The sequence below is a fragment of the Erythrolamprus reginae genome, chromosome 1 (assembly GCF_031021105.1).
Source record: "Erythrolamprus reginae isolate rEryReg1 chromosome 1, rEryReg1.hap1, whole genome shotgun sequence".
In the NCBI taxonomy this organism is placed as follows: Eukaryota; Metazoa; Chordata; class Lepidosauria; order Squamata; family Dipsadidae; genus Erythrolamprus; species Erythrolamprus reginae.
Genome location: NC_091950.1, coordinates 42118930 through 42143825, shown reverse-complemented (window position 1 = coordinate 42143825; position 24896 = coordinate 42118930). Strand labels below are relative to the sequence as shown.

The 24896-nt window shown below is 43.5% G+C and overlaps 1 protein-coding gene across 1 annotated transcript in view; it reads right to left on the bottom strand.

The window, feature by feature from the left end:
* SYT16 (synaptotagmin 16) overlaps positions 1–24896 on the bottom strand; it is a 147992-nt gene that overhangs the window by 56949 nt on the left and 66147 nt on the right. The window contains 1 exon segment of the mRNA XM_070750983.1: positions 4284–4463. Coding sequence (XP_070607084.1) covers positions 4284–4463 — 180 coding nt within the window.

The following is a 24896-nucleotide window of genomic DNA, read 5'->3' as shown; positions in this document are numbered from 1 at the left end:
TGCAAACTGGGAGGAATCCACCTCTGCTACATGGGCATATTCATGTAGCCACCAGGAGTCAAGCTCAATGCTTGGATGCATTTATTTATTTTTATTTATTTATTTAATTTATTTTGTCAAACAATTATAGGGTGATAATTTGTACAAATAAAACATTAGATAAGTAATGATAAAAAGTAGGACAGGGATGGTAGGCACAGTGGTGCGCTTATGCACGCCCTTTACAGACCTCTTAGAAAGGGGGAGAGGTCAATTGTAGATAGTCATTTTCTATTTTTATGACTTATAAAAATATTCATTTAAAATATTCATTTAAAATATTCATTTAAAATATTCTTTCTATTCATTTAATTGCTATTCATAGTAATGGGACCTGGCAAGAGATTCATGAGTTGATGTCAAAAAACATCTGGAGGGCATCCATACCAGAAGTCAGTCAAAGTAATGGGGGGAAATGAAACATGGCACGGTTAAGGCAGGGGAGTGATTGCTCCCCAGAAATCATCCTGCTTTTGACAGAAGATCCTCTTCGTTTTGGTTTTAGTGCATGGACAGGAATGTGAACAAATAAAACTTGACTTCACTGTCCGATTTAGGTCTTGATAGATGTGACTTAGAATTTCAAAAGTCCAAAACTCCTTTCAAAATAATGCAGCCCACTCAACACCTAGTTTTTCAGCCAACTTTCCTTTTGCTGTGCTACATCACTTGCATCCAAATTGGAGCTCTGCTTTTCCCTTCCCCAACTCCCAGCTAGTATAATCCACCTGCTTTCGAAAGCTGTGGTTAGAATCAATACAAATCTTTCCTTTATAAGTACCATATTTCCAAGGTTTTATTTGTCAATCACATGTAAGTGAAAGAATCACTTTCAAATGCAAATCACTACAGCTTGGAAGCAAACGAATTCCCCTCCTCCTTCCCACTTTACTCCATTTTAAAACTTCCCCTGTTCATTAATCATTCACTTTTTAAAAAGCTTCAGTAAATATATGTTTGTAAGATCATCTCTGGCAGCTCCAAAAAAGTGTCAACACCCACATCAAGGGAAGGAGAGATGCTGTCATTTCGAAAGGCCCCTCCATCGTGCTGTTTGTCAAGAATAAAAAAAGATCTTGCAATACTCACACAAAGGAAATTTTTAAAAGAAGAATATCAATTTTTATGTAACACTGGAACTATAGCCGAGAAGAAAATAGAAACAAGCTGAGCACAAGTACTGTAGAACCAGAAAGAAGTTTAAAGCTATGGGGTGGCAAGGACCAGGATCATACTCTACACACACACACACACACACACACACACACACACACATCATAAAATCATACATCATAATGTCAGGGACTACTTCCCCTTTAACAACAACAACACAAGACCATATAATAGATACAAACTGATTGTAAATTGCTCCAAACTTGACTGCAGAAAATACGATTTCAGCAATAGAGTGGTCACCGCCTGGAACTCATTACCTGACCCTGTTGTTGCTTCCCCCAACCCCAAAATCTTCAACCTTACATTAGCTACAATCGACCTCTCCCCTTTTCTAAGAGGTCTGTAAGGGGCCTGCATAAGTGCACTTTTATGCCTACTGTCCCTGTCCTACTGTCTTATTATCCTTTCTATTACTACCTTCTACTTATGTTATGTTAATATGTACTATAATATTATACAGTGATACCTTGTCTTACAAACTTAATTGGTTCCGGGACAAGATTCTTAAGGTGAAAAGTTTGTAAGACGAAACAATGTTTCCCATAGGAATCAATGGGAAAGAGATTAATGTGTGCAAGCCCAAAATTCACCCCTTTTGCCAGCCGAAGCGCCCGTTTTTGGGCTGCTGGGATTCCCCTGAGGCTCACCTCCATGGGAAACCCCACCTCCGAACTTCTGTGTTTTTGAGATGTTGCAGGGGAATCCCAGCATCGCAAAAACGAGCACTTTGCTGGCAACGGAAGTCCAGAGGTGGGGTTTCCCAGCAAAGGGAGCATCAGTGAAATTGCAGCGTCGCAAAAACACCGAAGTCCTCTAAACCCCACCTCTGGACCTCTGTGTTTTTGCGATGCTGCGATTTCACTGAGGCTCCCCTCACTGGGAAACCCCACCTTCGGACTTCCGTTGCCAGCGAAGTGCCCGTTTTTATGCTGCTGGGATTCCCCTGCAGCATCATAAAAACATTGAAGTCCGGAGGTGGGGTTTCCCAGCTGCGGCGGTGGGTTTGTAAGGTGAAAATAGTTTGTAAGAAGAGGCAAAAAAATCTTAAACCCCAGGTTTGTATCTCGAAAAGTTTGTATGATGAGGCGTTTGTAAGACGAGGTATCACTGTACTTGTTTGACAAATCAATCAATCAATCAATCAATCAATCAATCAATCAATGGTAGGTTGCTCCCAGTTTGGCCCAGTTCTGTGAACAGATAGTGACAGAGGCAGAAAGCTCTGCCTGCCCACCCAGGAAGTGTCGCAAGTGGGCGTGCGAACTGGTAGCAACGGGTTTTAGAACTCACTGCTGACACACACACACACACACACACACACACATACACACCTCAGTATCTAGACATCTACAATGCATGAAAAGCACCTCTTTCACGTACTGTTAAATGTGTATACCCAGTTTTATATTTATCACGATTACATATGTTAGACTTTAAATATACTATTTTTAGCACGTACGTGCAAAGCAGACAATCTGTCTGCAGTTCAACCAATCCCACTAAACTTTCCAGACGCAAACATCTATACTCCTTGAAAGTGATTCCAATCAGGAAGGTCCAGAGAAAATGGTCAACCGGCACATTGCTTAGAAATCCAACTAACTATAGCTTTCTATTTCGCCTTATTAATAGATTTCCATCACTGACAAGATAGAACAAGCTAGAATCTTAGTCTCTGAAGGCTGATTTCAGATCCTAACTAGCATATGGCAAAGTTACTAATTTTGGTCTTGATATAACAGGAAATGATGATTAATTGGGAGCTTCTGGGTTGCAATTGTGTCATGCCACAAAAAGAGGATAAAAGGCCTCAGTTTTTTATTTCTCGTACTGCTCCCATTTTCTCAACTTTTCAAACTTTTCAAACTTGGTTGGGGATCCGCATTTCAACTTTTTTAATGGTGAAAAAATATTGCACTCTTCTATGATATTGTACACAACCAATGAGGAAGTTTTGTAAACCCAGATAAAAATGCTACAAGCATATAGTGAGTGTGAGTGGATAGATGATGATTATGTGATGATAGATGGATGGATGGATGGATGGATAGATAGATAAAGATAGATAGATAGATAGATAGGTAGGTAGGTAGGTAGATAGGTAGATAGGTAGAAAGAAAGAAAGAATAGACAGACAAATAGATAGATTGATAGAGAGAGGTAGGTAGGTAGGTAAATGATAGATAGGATACTTAAATACATACATACAAACAAATAAACACTAACCATATCCTTTCCATATACATCTTAATTTAATATTTTAAATGTTATGTTGCGTAGTATGTCTTATTTTAATTGTGATGCTTCTAACATGAATAAACAAACATACATCTTAATCTGAAGAGAGCCTAGCATCTTCACCAAGCAGAAAGCACACAGAAAGAAAAATTGTGAATCATCCAGGTGGCTCCTGCCTTGTGTCCAAATTCTTGCAGGTTAAAAAAGAGATAAGCTGCAATACGATGCATGTTGTGATTTATTTTTGGAAAGAGAAAAAATTGATTATAGTGCAAATATTATAGTACAGCGGTATCTCTACTTACGAACGTAATTCATTCCGTGACCAGGTTGTTAAGTAGAAAAGTTTGTAAGAAGAAGCATTTTTCCCCACAGGAATAATATAAAAGCAAATAATGTGTGTGATTGGGGAAGCCACGGGGAGGGTGGAGGCCCTGTTTCCTCCCAGGAGATTCCTTGAGAGGCTCCATGGAGGCTTCTCTCCACCTTTTCTGGCCCTGTTTCCTCCCAGGAGATTCCTAGAGGCTTCTCCCTGCCTTTTCCGGTTACAGTTTTGGAGGCTCAGGTTTGTAAGTATAAAATGGTTCTTGAGAAGAGGCAAAAAAGTCTTGGACACCCGGTTCTTATCTAGAAAAGTTTGTAAGTAGAGGCATTCTTAGGTAGAGGTACCACTGTATTAGGGAAACATTAAGGCAGCTGTTCTGGCTAAGCTAAAGTTTTGCCATTTGCATGCAATCAATAGCAAAACAGAAATAAGTTATTAAAATCCACAAGAGGATACTGTTATTGCTGCTGATGCTGTGGTTGCCAGAATACTGCACATTACTTACCAAGACCCTCCCGAACCCCGGAATTTTCTTTGGAGTGCTTGTGCTTCACTTGTTGCTCCCAGCAGGGAAGACCTCCAATCTTTTCAAAGCAGAGCTTCTTGTTGATGAAGAGGGAGAGGACTGCAAGGAGAACTATAAAGACCCCAACAGCAGAGAGGAACCCAATTGCTTCAGGAGTAACTGGGAATAAAATGAGAGAAAGCAAATAGAATCAATGGAGGCTGTACTAAAAAAATAAATGGCAGAAATGCATGAGCTCCATTTGCTAAATTATGAGCATGAAGATCGGGGCAGATTCCTAATCCTGCTGCTACTGGTGCGCGCAGCTTCAGTTATCTCGCATGTGCATGTGCCAGTGTGTTTTTGCTTCTGTGCATGCGCAGGAAGCAAAATCACACAAGGGGACGCACGTAAGAGAGAGTTTTTGGCGATTTTTTTTTTGCTTACACATATGTGGGACCCAGGGGAAGAGCCTTCTCTGTGGCGGCCCCGACCCTCTGGAAGCAGCTCCCCCCGGAGATCAGAATTGCCCCCACCCTCCTTGCCTTTCGTAAGCTCCTTAAAACCCACGTCTGTCGTCAGGTTTGGGGGAACTGAACTACCCTTTTCCCCCTAGGCCTATACAATTTATGCATGGTATGTTTGTGTGTATGTTTGGTTTTAAATAAGGGTTTTTAAATTATTTAAATCATTAGATTTGTTATATGCTGTTTACTACTGTTGTTGGCCGCCCCGGGTCTACGGAGAGGGGCGGCATACAAATCTAATAAATAAATAAATAAAATAAATAAATAAATAAATGCGCACAAATAAAAAATTGCCAAAATCTCGCACACGTCCCCTCATAAGATTTTGCTGCCTGCTCATGTGCAGAAGCAAAAATGCATGCGCGCATGCAAGATAACTGAAGCTGCATGCGCAGCGCAACTTTTGCTACTGATGCAGATATTGGGGGTGTTTACTGGATCACAAGGAAGGGCGAATGAGTGAGTTGTAGCAGTTAAGATGCTAACTTAGGAGCAAAGGTTCTAGTCCAGTGATGGCAAACTTTGTTTTCCTCGGGTGCCGAAAGTGTGTGCGTGCATGCTATCGCGCCCATACCCATAATTCAATTCCTTGGGAGGGCAAAAACAGCTCCCCCCGCTCCCCAGAGGTCCTCTGGAAGCCGGAAATGGCCTGTTTCCCAACTTCTGATGGGCTCATTTTTTGCCCTCCCTAGGCTCCAAAGGCTTCCTTGCAGCCGCGGAAGGGTAAAAATGCCTTCCCCCATCTCCATGGAGACTCTCTGGAAACAAAAGATGCCCTCCCAGAGCCTCTGTGCAAGCCAAAAATCAGCTGGCCAGCACACACATGGACATTGAAGCTGAGCTAAGGCAATGGCTCACGTGCCAGCAGATATGGTTCCACGTGCCACCTGTGGCACTGTGCCATAGGTTTGCCATCACTGTTCTAGTCCATCCTCAACCATAGATGTTCAAGGACCCCAAGGACAGGGACTCCTTTCCAAGCCAGCTCAACTAATAATGGTATTACGGGGGGGAAAAACAAGAAGGGAGGATACTACACGAGATCCCAAATGAAATTATAGACATACAGCTATTACTTGGGCATTGTGATGAGAATAATCACTTCCGCCATCCCATCATAATTTGCAATGAACCACAATGAAAAATGGAGAATGCAATTTCTGAAAGCCTACAACTAGCGCAGTCTTCCTCAAACTGGCGATGATGTTTAACTCCACAGCTATTGGATATACAGGTGGTCCTCAGCTTCAAAGTTGGAATGACACTGAAAAACGTGACTTGTAACTGTTTTTCACAGTTAAGACCTTTGCTGCATTCCCATGATCTTGTGATCAAAATTCAGATGCTTGGCAACTGGTTCAGATTTATGACACAGTGTTTAGAGTGGTTTACAGTTAGTCTGAATCTATTATGTGCTTGTGTATTGCTGTGGTTGAAGTAAAGTAGTCATTAACAGGAAGGACATTTTGGTAGATGATTTTATGAACTATATTTAGATCATTTCAGAGGCGACGTAGTTGTAAATTGTCTAATTCCAGTATTTCAAGTCTGGTTGAATAAGGTATTTTGTTGCAAGCGGAGGAGTGAAGGACTCTTCTTGTGAAATATTTCTGAACTCTCTTGATTGTATTAATGTCTGATATGCAGTGCGGGTTCCAGACAGGTGAGCTGTATTCTAGAATTGGTCTAACAAATGTTTTGTAGGCTCTGATTAGCAGTGCAATGTTGCCAGAGAAGAAGCTATGTAAGATTAGATTAACAACTCTTAGTGCTTTTTTGGCAATGTTGTTACAGTGGGCTCTAGCATTTACGCCATTTGGATATGAGTTCTCCAAGGCATTTGATGGAGTGAAGGCCATCTACAAGTTTCTTTCCTCCATGTTTGTATTTTGTATTCTGATTATTTTTGCCAATATGTAAGACAGAGCATTTGTTGGTTGAAATTTGAAGCTGCCAGTTGTTTGACCATTCTGCTACATGGTCAAGGTCCTTTTGAAGGGTAGCAGTATCGTCGGTGGTATTAAATAGTTAACACCATCAGCAAAGAGAACACAGTTGCCTATAATATGATCACTGGTCTTAACTGATCTGGGCTACTAAAAGCTGAAAGTGAACAATATCTGTTAGCCGCAGACAAACATGTACAACTTAGCTTTATTTTTCTAATCAGAGCACTGTTTCTATGGCAATCCTAAGATACAGCTTTGGCTAATGACCAAGAACCTTTACTCTGTTTTCATAATAGGCAAACTGCGGAAAGAAATGTTTTACAATATACATTAATGCAAACACAGCATCCCACTTCATAAAACTTGTGGGTCTTTCAGCGGCAACAAATCTTCAGCCACCTGTGCACATGTATGTGTTTAAATGAAGACATTTCTGCTCAGACTGTCAATGAAGTACAGTAATATTACCGCACATGGACTTTCATGTGGAGACTTCAAGGACAATGTAATCAGCAACTATTGTCAACATTGCTACAAAAATAGCAGCCGATTTGGGGAGCAAGCCCACCAGGGCTTCCAGTGAAAAGACACTTTAGAAATAGCTAGCTACTGACAGTTACAGTTATCAGAACTGCAGAAAAAAACAATTATGACAACTTGCCTTCCATTGAAGACCCATATACTGCACAAGTCAAAAAGAGGCCCGTGAAAATATTTACTGGCCCTTCAAATCCTGGACATAAATTGTTTCAACTCCTACCCTCAAAATGACACTATAGAGCACTGCACACCAAGACAACTAGACACAAGGACAGTTTTTTCCCCGGACAGTTTAACCATCACTCTGCTAAACAAACAATTCGCTCACTACTATCAAAGTATTCACTAAGGCTGCATTACTATTACTATTAGTCTTCTCATTGTTTCTATAACTCATCGCCCTCCATTCATTCATTCATTCATTCATTCATTCATTCATTCATTCATTCATTTAGATTTGTATGCTGCCCCTCTCCGAGGACTCAGGGCAGCTCAGAGCATCTACAAAGACACAACAATACAAATAATCCAATTAATAAACATAAAAAATCTTTTAAAAAATCTTTATGACGTATGACTGTAACTTGTTGCTTGTACCCTTATGATTTATATTAATACTGATTGTTTCCTCATTGCCTATTTGACTCCTATGACAATCATTGAGTGTTGTACCTCATGATTCTTGACAAATGTACCTTTTCTTTTATGTCCACTGAGAGCATCTGCACCAAAGACAAATTCCTTGTGTGTCCAATCACACTTGGCTAATAAAGAATTCTATTCTATTCTATTCTATTCTTCCACTAAGACCACAAGCACACACCTATGACCACAATTGAAGACCACAAGCACTCAACCTATGACCACAATTGAGGCCAGAATTTACGTTGCTAAGTGATAAATTTGTTAAGTGAGTTTTGCACCATCTTATGAATTTTATTGCCACTTGTGTTAAGTGAATCACTGGAGTTATTAAGTTAGTAACACAGTTGTTAAATGAATCTGCTTCTTCAGCTCTGACTAGATGGTGGGGAATGGAAGGATTTATACTCCTTGAAGACAGCTTGACATTTGCTTTTTTTTAGAGAATTGTTGAAGCCACTTGGAGGTTTACTCTGAGGACACAGACAATCCTCCACCTGGCCTCAACGACTCTCTAAAACAGTGGTTCTCAACCTTGGGATCGGGACCCCTCTGGGGGTCGAACGATCGTTTCACAGGGGTTGCCTAAGACCATGGAAAAAGACAAATTTCCCATGGTGTTAGGAACTAAAGCTTCTATTCTGGCTCCTTGCAAGGAATTTTAAAATCAGGTGTTTACAGTGGGGGTGTCCCTCTGAACTTCTGGCCAATCAGCTTAAAGATCTGTTGGGAGAATTGGTGCTAGACTTATGGTCGGGGGTCACCATAACATGAGGAACTGTATCAAGCGGTCGCAGCATTAGAAAGGTTGAGAACCACTGTTTTAAAAGAATGCATATGACCAGCTGCCTACAAGGAATATAAATCTTTCTCTTCCCCACCATGAGTCAGAGTCTTGGATGAGAAGTGAAAGACAGTCCAATTGCCTCTTGAAAAAGCACCCTTGAGAGTTGAGACCACCATGAATTGGATGACTGAGATTCTCCAAAGACAGATTTACCAATTAATAAAGAAATCAGATTGTCTACTTTCGGGACCGCCTTCTGCCGTATGAATCCCAGTGACCGATTAGGTCCCACAGAGTGGGTCTTCTCCAGGTCCCGTTGACAAAGCAATGTCATCTGGCAGGACCCAGGGGAAGAGCCTTCTCTGTGGCGGTCCCTCTGTGGCGGTCCCGGACCTCTAGAATCAACTCCCCCTGGAGATTAGGACTGCCCCCAGCCTCCTTGCCTTCCGCAAGCTCTTGAAAACCCACCTATGTCACCAGGTTTGGGGAAATTGATACCCCTAGCTGTCTTATTTTATGCATGGTTTGTCTGGCTGTATGACTACTTTTTTATAATGGTTTTTTTATAACTGTTTTTAATATTAGATTTGTATTTGTATTATTTGTTGTGAGCTGCTCCGAGTCCTCGGAGAGGGGCGGCATACAAGTCTAATAAATTATTATTACTATTAATTATTATTATTATTAATCTCCACCTACCCATGTTCTGTGCCTTTAATGATCTCATCACATACTTAAAACACTGGCCATGTATGCATACAATTCAGGGAAAATAGGCGTTGATTGCTTACCTGAACGCCTCTTCTCGTACGGTGAGCGGGTACAGCAGTCACATGGGTTGCTCATGTCCAATCCGGTGGAACTGAGCCTAGTGTTAAAAAAGCTTGCTGGATCCGCCCCTTCCCCAGAATTCGCGAATCCGTAGACTAGGCTCAGATGTGAAGCTCTTTAGTGTTCAACTCTCATTGTTAGAGGAAAGAAAGGTTATAGAAGGTATAGAAGACACATACAAGGGCGGGAAGTGACTGCTGTACCCGCTCACCGTACGAGAAGAGGCGTTCAGGTAAGCAATCAACGCCTATTCTCCGTACTGAAGGAGCGGGTCCAGCAGTCACATGGGACATACCCAATAGATTGGTCCCTAGGGTGGGATTAGATTGCTATCGTGAGAGATAACGGATTGGAGTACCCTTCTGCCGAAGGCAGCGTCCGCTGAGGCGTAAGAGTCAATCTTGTAGTGCCTGATGAAGGAATTTGGCGAGGCCCAAGTGGCTGCTTTGCAGACCTCCTCCAACGGGGCTTGAGTCGCCCAAGCGGCCGAAGTGGCTGCGCTCCTGGTGGAATGCGCTGTGATGTTCTTTGGAACTGAGAGGGAGGCCGACTCGTAGGCCTTAGAGATAGTCCCTCTGATCCAACGGCCTATCACTGTTGAAGACACTTTGGTACCTATGACTCTGGGGTGATAGGCTACAAAAAGTGCTTCCGACCTCCGAAAGGGTCCTGTGCGTTGGATATAGATCCTCAGCGCTCTAATGAGGTCCAGGGTGTGCCATCTAATTGCCAAGGGATGGTCCCGTTGGAGGCAGAAAGAAGGTAAGACAATATCTTGGGTTCTGTGGAACATGGAACTGACCTTAGGTAAGAAGGTGGGGTCCAGTCGTAAGACTACCTTGTCCTGATGGAATTGGCAGAGGTCCTGCCTGATTGAAAGGGCAGCCAACTCCGAAATGCGTCGGGCAGAAGTAATTGCCACCAGGAATGCTACCTTAAAGGATAGGTACCTGAGGGACGCAGATTTTAGGGGTTCGTAGGGTGCCTGCGTGAGGGAATGGAGAACCCGTGGCAAATCCCAGGATGGATATCTGTGGACCTTAGAAAGTCTGAGGTTGGCTATACCCTTGAGGAATTCCTGAACTTCTGGGAAGGAACGGAGAGGCTGTCTGCGGGGCCCTGCTAGGACAGAGGAAATGGCCGCCAGATGACGACGGAGAGTACTGGTGGAAAGGCCTTGATGGAAACCTTGCATAAGGAAGGAAATGATCCTGTGTATGGGAATGCACAGGGGGGGAAAAACCTTCCTGTAGACACCACTGGTGAAACTTGGACCATGTATGGTCGTAGATTCGATTGGTCGAACCTCTTCTGGCCTTTAAGATGACCTCCACTGTGTCGGGGTCGTGTCCACGCAGTTCTAAGTCTCTCCTGATAACAGCCAGGCGGTGAGGTGGAACCACTCCGGGTCTGGATGGAATGAGGCCCCCTGCCGTAGCATATCCCCCGAAACGGGGAGTCGCCAGGGGTCCTGGACGGACAGCTGTTGGAGATCCGCGAACCAGGGCCGGCGGGGCCAATGAGGGGCGATTAGGATTACTCGGGCCCTCTCGATGAGGACCTTGTGAATCACGTCCGGAAGAATTGGAATTGGAGGGAATGCATACAGGAGTCCTGGGGGCCAGGGGCTCCTGAGGGCATTGGTTGCTTCTGCTCCCGGGGATGGAAACCTGGAGAAGAATCGAGGGAGTTGGGCATTCGCTTCGGTCGCAAAGAGATCCAGCACTGGTAGGCCGAATCTGAGGCTGATTTGATGGAACAGGTCTTGATGTAGATTCCACTCTCCTGGGTCTATCGTTGCTCGAGAGAGCCAATCCGCCTGGACGTTGAGGCTCCCCGAGATGTGATCGGCTAGGAGCGACTGAAGGTGTTTTTCTGCCCAAAGGCCTAACTTGAGGGCCTCCCTCATGAGAGCCTTGGATCTCGTGCCCCCCTGTCTGCAGATGTGGCTTTTTGTGGCTATGTTGTCGGTGAGAATGAGAACGTGCCGGTTGGGGATGCGAGGCTTGAACTGTTTTAGAGCCAGGGATACGGCTCTTAACTCTAGCCAATTGATTGGCCTGGAAGCTTCCTCCGGTGACCACGTGCCCTGGGCTATCATCCCTTGGGCATGGGCGCCCCATCCTGATAGACTGGCATCTGTGGTGATGACGAATTGGTCCGGGGACCTGAAAGGGGATCCTTTGTCCATGGCCGGAGACATCCACCACCTGAGAGATCTGCGAACCATCGATGGAATGGCAATGCGGCGACTTGAGTTGCTGAGCCCCGATCTCTGAAAGGGTAATAGGAGCCACTGTAGTTCCCTGGCATGGAGACGAGCCCAGGGAATGATGCCTATGCACGACACCATTTTACCCAAAAGGGAGGACAAGGTGACTATGGAGACTGATTGCAGGGGTAAAATGCGAGAAATCAACTCCCCTATATTATGTTTCCTCTCAGGGGAGAGGAAAACTTGGGAGGATTCTGAATTAATGATAGATCCCAGATGCAATATGGAAGTAGAAGGCTGAAGGTGGCTTTTATCAAAGTTAATAGAAAAGCCATGGGTCTGTAAAACTGACATGGTGACAGAAAGGTTTACCTTTACTTCCTCTAGAGAATTTCCATGAACTAAAATGTCATCTAAATAACATAAAATGTGGATGGGCTTGGCCCGGATATAGGCCGCCAGGGACCCCAAAAGCTTAGTGAAGACTCTAGGGGCCGAGGAGAGACCAAATGGCATAGCCCTATACTGGAAATGTCTGCCCTGGAAGGAGAAACGTAAGAATTTTCTGTGGCATTTGGCAATGGGGATATGGAGGTAGGCCTCAGTGAGGTCTAAGGAAGCCATGAAGTCCCCCGGATGAATAGCTGCTAAGATAGATGACAGGGAATGCATCTTGAACTTTCTATATTTGATGAATAAATTCAGCCTTTTGAGGTCCAAGATAGCTCTCCAACCTCCGGAGGTCTTAGGGACCATAAAGAGGATGGAGTAAAAACCCCGGCCTCTCTGACCGGAGGGGACCGGCTGGATGGCTCTAATGGATAATAAATGGGAGATGGCTTCCTCCATCCGGGTATGAGCAGAGGGAGTACTGGGAGAAGGGCAGGAAATAAAACGTTTGGGGGGGGGGGGAGAAATAAACTCTAAAAGGAGACCTTTTTGAACTGTATCAATGACCCAGGGGTCCTTGGAAGATTGGCGCCAGCTAGAGGAGAAGTAAGCCAGGCGCCCCCCTATGGGGACCGAAGGGGGATTACCATCTGGGCTTTTTAGAAGCCCTGTTAGAGGACGCTCCTCTCTGGTAGCAGTATCCCTTACCCCTGGAGTTCCTACCTTGGGAACGAAAACGAGGGGAGTACTGACCTGGATTCCTCTGGTAAGTGGGCGCCTGATCTTGTTGGCGCCCCGGTCGACGAAAGGACTGCGTTTTAGTGGTCTTTTTGGTAGTCGGGCCCAATACTTTTTTCTTGTCCGTGGTTTCAGTTAGGAGTGGGTCTAGGAGATCTCCAAATAGGAGGTCGCGTTTTAATGGACCTAAAGCTAACTGCCACTTCTGACGTACTCCTGCCTGCCACGGGCGAAGCCAGAGGAGTCTTCTGGCCGTTGTGGAAGCCGCAATGGACTTGGCTGCGAATCTGGTGGATTGCAGTGTGGCATCAGCCACGTATTGGGCGGCCGCAAATACCTTGTTGAAGTCCTGTTGACCTCTTAAGTCATCGGGGGGAATATGTTGTTGAAGTTGACGAAGCCATAGGAGCATGGCTCTAGAAAAAAAGGAAGCAGATGCGGAGCTTTTAATAGCCCAGGAATCTGCGGTGAACCCTCTCTTGAGCATCTGTTCAATCCTCTTGTCCTCTGGGCGGAGAACCTCTTCTGCTTCGCCTGGAACTGCAGCCGCAGAGTGTAGGGTTTTGACCGGTTCATCAGGCTTAGGGCAGGATAAGAGATCCTCATAAGAGGGGGATAATTTATACAATCTTTTGTCTTTGGTGGTGGGGTTAAGCCCTGATGCTGGAAACTCCCACTGCTTAAGCAAAGCATCTTTAAACAATTTTGGCATAGGGATTACCTCGTTATCCTCCTGTTCCTCTGTGAAGTAGGGTAAGTTCTCCTCCGGAGGGTCAGTGGATGTAGTGGCCTGCTTCTCTTGTGCCGCTAGCCCTGTGGAAACTCTAGCCTTGAGAAGGAGAGATTTGAACAATTGAGAGGGAAAAATAGTAACTGGAGAAGGAACCTTGATTTGGGATTCCTTACTGTTTGGAAGGATAGAACGAAGGGAAGGTGTTAGTGATGAACGAGCTATTCACATATATTCCGCTGGATGCGAGAACTGAGCGAATTCTGGGGAAGGGGCGGATCCAGCAAGCTTTTTTAACACTAGGCTCAGTTCCACCGGATTGGACATGAGCAACCCATGTGACTGCTGGACCCGCTCCTTCAGTACGGAGAACTACAAATTCTTGGCTATTACAAAATACAGTACTAAAAATCTGAGAAACACTTAACAGCAAGAGTTAAATTTACATTTCTTTCAGATTTAAAATCCTCTCTTAGGGCCATTGGCAAGATTCATTAGATGGCTTTGCAATTCAACCTCAAGACGGGTATAAAATAAAACCATAGAATAGTATATGGTACAGTAATTAGTAAGTAATCATGTCTAAAAGTGTTAGCATATAAACAGCAAAAGGCAGACGATGGGGTCAGTAGAATTTGAGACCAAGCTATAAAGAATAAATTAGAATCACTTTATGTAAATAGATATATTGCTCTTGAGTTAAAATTGTATACACAAAATATGCCCCCATTTTGGTGCAGGGGTGCGGATGTTGTCTGGTGGTGGGCACTTAAACACTGAGCACATTGTTATATGTTGTGTGTATGTTCTATTGTTATTGATACTATAAAAATTAATAAAAATATTCATAAAAAACAAAACAACAAAAGGCATGTTGTCCAAGGCATGCAAGTTAAAAGCATCCGTCCCCTAATCCCAGACATTACCTATGTCAGCGTTCCAAATAACATCCGAGATATAAATCAGAGTCCAAGCCTTGGCCTTCTTTCAAATTCCAAATTATTGACAGCCATGTTGGTTTCAAACTATAGTCAACTCAATATTAACTTTTCCTACAGTTCTCCACTCAGGGTAAGGTTCATCCCTCGTCCCCACACCCACAAGTTCATCACATGGACCACTCCAGTTCTCTCAACATCCAAGATCCTCCCCTGTACTTCCGGCTGGTGCTGAACAAAGGATGACCTTGAATCACTGGAAAGAATTTGCTGTGGCTGGTATCTTTCCATCTCATGCAATCACCCCTCCCCAATTCCCACAGTACTTTTCTACTTGCGGCAGGCCAATGTCTCTAACTCAAAATTATGGCTTCGGCGTGACAGGATACAGAATACCCTACGAAATTAGACTAACAATCCTGGGTCTAGAAAGCTTAGAACTACGGCGCCTAAAACGCGATTGAAGTATTGCCCACAAGATCATATGCTGCAACGTCCTACAGGTCAATGACTACTTCAGCTTCAACCGCAACAACACAAGGGCACACAACAGATTCAAACTTAATATTAACCGCTCCAAACTTGACTGTTAAAAATATGACTTTAACAATTGAGTTGTCAAAGCGTGGAACTCATTATCGGACTCAGTAGTGTCAACCCCTAACCCCCAACATTTCTCCCTTAGTCTATCCACGATTGACCTCTCCAAGTTCCTAAGAGGCCAGTAAGGGGCGTACATAAGTGCACTAGTGTGCCTTTTGTCCCCAATCCAATTGTCTTTCCTTTATCTCATATATCATATATATTTTCTTCCTTTCATATATGTTCTCTTCTATTTTTACATATTATCTTTATATATACAGTACTGTATTAGATTAGATTAGATTTAGATTTATTGGATTTATATGCCGCCCCTCTCCGCAAACTCGGGGCAGCTCACAACAAAGTAAAAACAATACATAATAGCAAATCCAATACCCACCAATCCAATTACAATTTTAAGCTAAAAAATTCATAAAAAACAACCCCAGAATATTAAAAAACAAGCACACAATCAATCTAACACCAAAACAACATGGGGAAGGGGGAGATGTTTCAGTTCCCCCAAGCCTGACGGCAGAGGTGGGTTTTAAGGAGTTTGTGAAAGGCAAGGAGGGTGGGGGCAATCCTAATCTCAGGGGGGAGCTGGTTCCAGAGGGTCGGAGCCGCCACAGAGAAGGCTCTTCCCCTGGGTCCCGCCAGACTTCATGTCTATTCCCTTCCATATGTATTGTGTATTGGACAAATAAATAAATAAATAAAAATAAAATAGGATATTCCCCAGCATTTGCTTTCTAAACAGAGCCATTTCTTAGCCTCACCAAACCAGAGAGGAAGATTCATTGCAAGGTGGCTTCTTAAACTGCTACTTGTCAGAGACAGCACTGTTCTCAGCACTTGCTTTAATTCTAATTTATTCCTGACATTTGGGTGGGAGGTGGGCCAGAGAATAATAAGGAAAGAGTCACTGGTACTTTTCCAATTATAATCCTGCCACCTCCCAACCAGTAGTCCATAAACTGCCTCTTTTATAACCATTTGTGCTAATTGAACTTCATTATACATTTGTAGCAATGTGTTGTTTTCAAACTGATTCCTGCGGCACCCTTTCTAACCAACGGCTAATTATACCGCACGTACACGCACACATACACAGAAGACATCACACCAAGAGAGCTGGTGCGTGGGCGGGCGCTCGGAGGAAAGCTGCATGTGGCAGACTTGTACGACAATACTACAGGCTTGAGCATTAGAAGATTACCTCCGACAAGAAGGCCCAAAGTGCTTCACAGAAAGTATTTCTCCGAAGTGGGAAAAAATAGCCAGGAAAATTGCCTGCAAAAGGCAATTGCAACTGTTTCTCTCACACTGCTTGGGAACATAGAAACATAGAAGTCTAACATCAGAAAAAGACCTCATGGTCCATCTAGTCTGCCCTTATACTATTTCCTGTATTTTATCTTAGGATGGATAAATGTTTATCCCAGGCATGTTTAAATTCAGTTACTGTGGATTTATCTACCACGTCTGCTGGAAGTTTGTTCCAAGGATCTACTACTCTTTCAGTAAAATAATATTTTCTCATGTTGATTTTGATCTTTCCCCCAACTAACTTCAGATTGTGCCCCCTTGTTCTTGTGTTCACTTTCCTATTAAAAACACTTCCCTCCTGGACCTTATTTAACCCTTTAACATATTTAAATGTTTCGATCATGTCCCCCCTTTTCCTTCTGTCCTCCAGACTATACAGATTGAGTTCATTAAGTCTTTCCTGATACATTTTATGCTTAAGACCTTCTACCATTCTTGTAGCCCGTCTTTGGACTCGTTCAATTTTGTCAATATCTTTTTGTAGGTGAAGTCTCCAGAACTGAACACAGTACTCCAAATGTGGTCTCACTAGCACTCTATATAGCGGGATCACAATCTCCCTTTTCCTGCTTGTTATACCTCTAGCTATGCAGCCAAGCATCCTACTTGCTTTCCCTACTGCCTGACTGCATGGCAAGGCTGGAACTTTTGCATAGCCTATCCCAGTGCTATCTGTCCGGATATACTGAGATACATAGCAGCTGGATCGGACTTGTCTGGGTACCAGAATGTATTGTGTGGCAATTTAGAAACCAGTGCAGATAAATAATGAAGACACTTTTGTAGAAAAACAGTAGTAAACAGTTTTACTCTTCAGTACAAGCAAAATATCTTCTGTCTTACTCTTCTATTTACAGAAACAAACTTTAGCTATAAACTAGACTTACAATCCTGGGTCTTGAAAGCTTAGAACTACGACGCCTTAAACATGATCTAAGTATTGCCCACAAGATCATATGTTGCAATTTCCTGCCTGTCAAAGACTACTCCAGCTTCAACCACAACAACACAAGAGCACACAACAGATTCAAGCTTAACATTAACCGCTCCAAACTTGACTGTAAAAAATATGACTTTAGTAATCGGGTTGTTGAAGTGTGGAACTCATTACCGGACTCCGTAGTATCATCCCCAACATTTTACCCTTAAGACTATCCATGGTTGACCTCTCCAGATTCCTAAGAGGTCAGTAAGGGGGTACATAAGCGCACTAGAGTGCCTTCCGTCCCCTGTCCTATAGTCTTTCCTATATCTTGTATTTCTTCTCTACTATATCCTCTATAACCTTCATTGTGTCTTATTGTGTATAGGACAAAATAAAATAAATTTTAAAAAATTAAAAAATATATGAAGTAAAGCTTGCTTACACATAGATACTAAACCAATCCAGGTAGGCAGCACCCCCTGTGAAACAGGTTCCTTTTCCACAAGTTGGAGTGGCTGAGTAGGCAGAGACACCGGAGGAGGGTCGGGTCGTAGCCCCACCAAACTGAGCCCGTTCAAGAAGCTCCTTAGTGACTGGCAGCAGGTTCCAACGATCTCCTGAAGAGTGCCCCCCAGAGGCCACCTCGGTCCTTGGCAACTCCTTCTCCAGGGCCTTCTGCTGCTTATGAGCTACCCTCTGCCCCACTCTGGACATTTTGCCTTGGAGCCTTTGCCTTGTTCTTCTCTGCAGCCACTAGGCTGATAGATTGAGCACTAACTGGGACTCTGGCTGAACTTTCAGAGGTGGAGGGGGACCAAGACGTCCTGTGATGCGAGGGGGAGTAGCCTCCCTGTCCATTCTGAAGAATAACAGGGAAAAGAGATAAATTTAATAAGGCCAAATGACCAGCATAACAGCTGGTGCTGGTTCAGTCCATGAATATCCACTCAGACGGGTGGTCTGATTGCAAGGCCACAGGCCTGGCTAGTCAATGAGTGGACTGGGAAGCAAAGGGAACCAAACCTGCAAAGAGAATTTGTACAGGCCACTAGAAAAAGGCAGACATGCAAAATGCTGCTGCTCCTGCAAAGATGGGGGAAAGAGTATAGTTGCAATCAGGAACTCCTTCTCCTGCAGTAATGGGCAACAATCCAGGATGGAGTTCTCAGAAGCCAAACAGCTGAATTCTGCTGTATCCAACAAATAAATGGTACTGTGAGGCTAGTTTTGGCTGGTGGCAAACTGGCTAGAAGGCACTGCTCGATATATTTTTTTTAAAAAACCCAACACTTTACCCTTAAATTATCTACAGTTGACCTATCCAGATTCCTAAGAGGTCAGTAAGGGGCGAGTACAAGTGCACTAGAGTGCCTTCCGTCCCCTGTCCTATTGCTCTCCTATATCTCCTATACCTTTCTTCTATTCCTATATCTCTTCTTTTACTCTTTCATTGATATGTTCTATTACTACCCTGTTTCCCCGATAGTAAGACACCCCCGATTGTAAGACGTATCGGGGGTTTCAGGGGGGTCGGCTAATATAAGCCGTACCCCAAAAGTAAGACATATGTCTTACTTTCGGGGAAACACGGGGGTATTGCCGCCTCCCTCTCATCTAGCTGGACCTGGAGAGCGAGAAGGCGGCAAGGGCGAGGAAGGCGCTTGGGAGCGGCGCAGCGGGGAAAGCAGCGGGGGCGAGGGCTGCTTCCCTCCCTCCTTCCTTCCCAGCTGGCAGCACATTCCGGGCCTCGCCGGCCGGCCGGCTCCCTCCCCGTCTGTCTATGTCTTTTTCTGACTCCAGCGCTACCTTCCTGTTCAACGAGGTAACTTAACGGGAACCGCGCAGCCGCTGCCGTTGCCATCGCCTCTCATCTAGCTGGACCTGGAGAGCGAGAAGGTGGCGGCGGCGAGGGCGAGGAAGGCGCTTGGGAGCGGCGCGGCGGGGAAAGCAGCGGTGGCGGGGGCCGCCTCCCTCCCTCCTTCCTTCCTTCCCAGCTGGCAGCGCACTCCGGGCCTCGCCGGCCGGCCGGCTCCCTCCCCGTCTGTCTATGTCTTTTTCTGACTCCAGCGCGCACCGTTTTTTCCAATATAAGACATACCCCGAAAGTAAGACATAGTGGGGTTTTTGGGGATAAAAAGAAAGTAAGACACTGTCTTACTTTCGGGGAAACACGGTATATCTTCTTTTCTATTATTTCTTAGATATATTTTACTATGAGTATCTCCTCTATAACCTTCATCTCAAAATGAGTGAACAGTGCAGTCAGGCGGTAGGGAAAGCAAGTAGGATGCTTGGCTGCATAGCTAGAGGTATAACAAGCAGGAAGAGGGAGATTATGATCCCGCTATATAGAATGCTGGTGAGACCACATTTGGAATACTGTGTTCAGTTCTGGAGACCTCACCTACAAAAAGATATTGACAAAATTGAACGGGTCCAAAGACGGGCTACAAGAATGGTGGAAGGTCTTAAGCATAAAACGTATCAGGAAAGACTTAATGAACTCAATCTGTATAGTCTGGAGGACAGAAGGAAAAGGGGGGACATGATCGAAACATCTAAATATATTAAAGGGTTAAATAAGGTCCAGGAGGGAAGTGTTTTTAAAAGGAAAGTGAACACAAGAACAAGGGGACACAATCTGAAGTTAGTTGGGGGAAAGATCAAAAGCAACATGAGAAAATATTATTTTACTGAAAGAGTAGTAGATCCTTGGAACAAACTTCCAGCAGACGTGGTAGATAAATCCTCAGTAACTGAATTTAAACATGCCTGGGATAAACATACTGTATATCCATCCTAAGATAAAATACAGCAAATAGTATAAGGGCAGACTAGATGGACCAGGAGGTCTTTTTCTGCCGTCAGACTTCTATGTTTCTATGTTTCTATCATGTATTTTACTATGTGTATATAGATATATACCCACTAAAACCCTCATTGTGTATTGGACAAAACAAATAAACAAATAAACAAACAAACAAATAAATAAAAACTACAGGGCGAGCAGGAGTGCACTAGTGTGCCTTCCGTCCCCTGTCCAATTATCTCTCCTATATTTTATATATCTTTTCTCCCATCCATATATCCTTCCTCTACTCTTCATTGATGTATTCTATTCTCATATCTCTTCTTCTATCCCTTCCCTGATATTTACTACTACACATTTTTATTCTCTTTAACTTTCAATTTATATTGGACAAAATAAATAAAAAATAAAAACTACAAAGAAGGGCACACAGCCAAATTTGAGCTGGCAATTGCTTCCCCAAATGGTGTTTGCACTGAAAGGTGAAATCAAAATGATGGCCATGTCCTCGAGGCAAGTTGAGTGACCATTAGGTCTCAAAATGGTGTCCGTGCCAAAAAAACAAGCTACCCTGCAGCAATCTCAATGGCAGAGCATGTTAAACACAGCTGCACACCAGAAGGTCCTTCACAGACTGGATCAATGCCATCGATGATCCCAATCCTGCAGCCCATGGCTGCTAGCAAAAGGCAGAAGGTGTTCTGGTTTCTGGTAGAAATTTAGCAATTACAAATAACTCTTATTAAATGCATCATTTCATGAATAAAGAAACTCCATTTATTTCTCTGCTCTCCTGTAATTCAAACACATTCCCTACAGGCACTCGGTCCGTTATCTCTCTTAGCTGCATTCCTCACATTCCTTCTCCTGCTCCACTTAACAAGATTTATTTTCCTAACAGCATGACTTTGAAAAACAGCAGAACTAACTGTTAACAACACAGAATCCTTTTGCTTACTTGAGAGCGGCAAGAAACACATCCATCTTCCCTTCGGCAACGTTGAAACTCCACCCTTCTTCTCCACTGACCCCCTGATGTGCCAAATACATCACTACAGTATTTAACCCATTCCTCGCCTTCATATCTTCTTCCAGACCTCTGTTCTCTACGTTTTTGGGCCCTTCTGAATTTAGGGTTAACCCAGCGAGCGTCTGATTCTCCCTCGCTAGATCCTGAACTCATAGCCCCATCCTTTGGTTGGCCTCCCACCTGTTCGACTACCTGTAACCCTGGGCGCCCCACTAATTCATAAACACTATCTGAATCCGAGTCCTCAATATCTTCATCATCCTCCAACTGATCAGGAGTATGTACAACAGAAGGTAACTGAAAATGGCCAGTCCTTTCACTGCCGGGGAATTGCGAGGGCGATGAAAATAGAGGCTGCAGTCGCCGGCTGAAAAACAGGTTAAAGTTGCTCTGACACCAGGTCTATAGATCAACCTTGAGCAGGGCAAAGATCTTAAACCACCCTGCTCCTCAGCACACTTCCCGCAGCCCACAAGGCAATAAAGGTTGCCTGCTCGGGCACCTGAAGGCAGCCCAAAGCAGGTACTCAGAGCCACTTCCAATCTCACAATCTTGATCAAAGGGAAACAAAAATGTCATTCCAAGGGAGGAATAAAAGAAAAAAACCCCAGAGAAAGTCCAGGAAAAGTTGGAAAAATTAAACAATCCTCAAGCTCTCAGGAGCTGAAGGAAAAAGTGTCCATGAGCTGAGAACTGAGTTGAATGACTGAGGAAACGTCACCAGGGAGGCGGATCCTCAGAAAATTCAACCCAGTCCAAAGAGCTATGAGACTGGAACATCCTGGGGTGGCGCAGCAGGTAGAGTGCTGTACTGCAGGCCACTGAAACTGACTATAGATCTGAAGGTCAGCGGTTCAAATCTCATCACTGGCTCAAGGTTGACTCAGCCTTCCATCCTTCCGAGGTGGGTAAAATGAGGACCCGGATTGTGGGGGCAGTAGCCTAGCTCTGTTAAAAAGTGCTATTGCTAACATGTTCTAAGCTGCCCTGAGTCTAAGGAGAAGGGCGGCATAAAAATCGAATGAATGAATGAATGAATGAATGAATGAATGAATGAATGAATGAATGAATGAATGAACGAACAAACAAACAAACAAACAAACAAACCCATCCTGGATTCTCCCTTTAATACGAGGGAAAACCTATTTTCCAACAAGACAAGCAGCAGTGGATAGAAAGCTAATTCAGAGATTCAGCATAGAATTAAGAAAACGTTTAATTTAATTAGATGAAAATTTGGATATCTGGATGACAAAATTAGAAGTCAAGGTTGGAGGGGTATGATTGATACTGAAAATAATTTAATTTGGAATTATTAAACTTTTGGTGGGACAGTTATCTATGATTTACTAACTAAATACTGTTTTTATTGTAACCTGACTATTTTGAAATGTATGGAAAAAAGTTTGTATGGAGGAAAAATGACCCCCCCCCCCAAAAAAAAGAAAACATTTCCTAACAGTGAGAACAATCAACCAGTGGAATGACTTGCCTTCAGAAGTTGTGGGAACCCCATCGCTGGAGACTTTTAAGAAGAGACTAGACATCCATTTGTCATAAATGGTATAGGATCTTCTGCGTGAGCAGGGGATTGGACTAGAAGACCTCCAAGGTCACTTCCAATTCTGTTATTTTGTTTCCAAGTTGCCTTTACATCTGGGTTCAATCAGTGCAATTAGACTAAAACATGGTTAGTTAGTTGTCGCACTGGGTACTAAATGAATGTAAACAATGTGCTTCGTTTATACTTCAATATGTACAATACCAGACCACTGGATTAATTTACTAAATGAAGGGTCCTTCACTTGCGGGGGTGGGAGCATTCTATGGTTACAGCAGGGACTCCAAATCTTTGCATTATAAGGACTATATTTTCATCTCTTGAGCAACCCAAACATTATGTCTTCTTGCAGAATCATCCCTCAATAAAAGAAACCAGCCTACCCAGGATGTTTTATTTTGTTGTGTTGAGTTGCTAAGTTGTCTCTGACTCTTCAAGATTGCGAGGACCATAGCATACCAGTCTTCCACACTCCCCCATCCTCCTTTGTCGCCCAGAGTTTTCTCAAATTCGACAAATGTCAATGACACTGTCTAACCATCTCATTCTCTGCCCTTCTTTTTCCTTCAATCTTTCCCCAAACCATGGTATATGACTCCAATGAGTTATATCTTCTTATTTAAGGAAGAAGACCAGGAACAGTTAACTCTGGAATAAGTGACAGTAAGCTAAAGTGCCTCAAACTGGCCAGGCTATTTTGAAGGGTACTTAAAAGTGAGTTGGGATAGTTAAATTTTTAAAGGATGGCGACACCACAAAGATTGAGAAATCCTGAAGCAAACCATGGTTCAGTTCACCATGTGTTTTAGCATTCCCAAATTTAGCAATTTTTGCATTTTACTTTCCAAAATTTAGAATTGGGGAAGAATTGAGTGGACAATTCCACCAATTGTCCTCGAGTCCTTGGAGAGGGGCGGCATACAAATCTAATAAATAAATAAATTTCTCCAACCTCCATGGATGAGGGGATGTTTTGGGTTTATTTGTCTAATTAGCACTGCAAAATAAGCAAAAATGTGAAAACCTGCTTTTAACAACTGTCTGAACTCCAACATCCCTTTGAGCAAATTAAATCTGGATGCTCCAACCCAATCTTTTACCACCATGAGTTCAATATACATTATTTATGCAAGCAACAAATACAAACTATATTTCAGTGAGATGAGAAATCTACTTATGCAGGTTACCGATTGCACAAGGGGAGGTTAGCAAAGTACGGTTAGCCATGAATAAACTTTACATAAGCATTAATTCAAACAATTTGTGGTTAGTAGCTGGAAAAGGAAATACAATTCTATTTATTCTCCAACCTGCACCCCATCCCCAAATTAAAAGTGTAAGTACAGGAATGTTGGAGAGAATTAAGAAACCTGTGGTCTTCTAATTTACTTCTGAATCAGATTTCCCAGCAAGCATTTGGTGAAGGAATGGTGAAGGTCCCTAGGATAATGTATCAAGATCATTGAAAAACCACAGGTTCTCCACCCTTATGGTAAGCATCTTGCAGAGAGATTGCAAATCGTTAAGATATGTGCCCAATAGTAGAACCTTATTTTCTGCCATCTGTGAAACAGGCATAGTTCTAAAATCCTTCTGCCTGCACTTATTGGGAGTTAGCAGCTTCTCTCTGTTCTGTCTGGGTCCCCCCAGACGCCAACACCAACCAAAAAGAGTAGCCACACACACTGGTAAAAGGCAAAGGCAGTTTATATAATGGAAAGCAAACACAGGTAACAAAAACTGTTCTTACAGACAGGAACACAATGAAGCTTCACAGAGGTTTCACGAAGGCCAGGCAATAAAACAGGATTCTTGCTGGCAAAAACAACACTGGAGATAATAAAACCCACGCCTCCCCCAAGTCTTTCAGCCTTCTAGGCCACAAGCCAAGATCAGAGACGCCAAGAATCGAAGCAAGGTCACAGGACTCCCAGTTGATAACTCTCCACAAGACTGTAAGGGCGGGCCTGCCTTTTCAACCCTGCTGAGGAGAACCACACCCAAACCCAGCTGTTGCCAATTCAGGGATGGAAATACCTTTCTAATTGGCCCCTTCTTTGAGCTGCACGTCTTTGCCTCATGTCTATTAT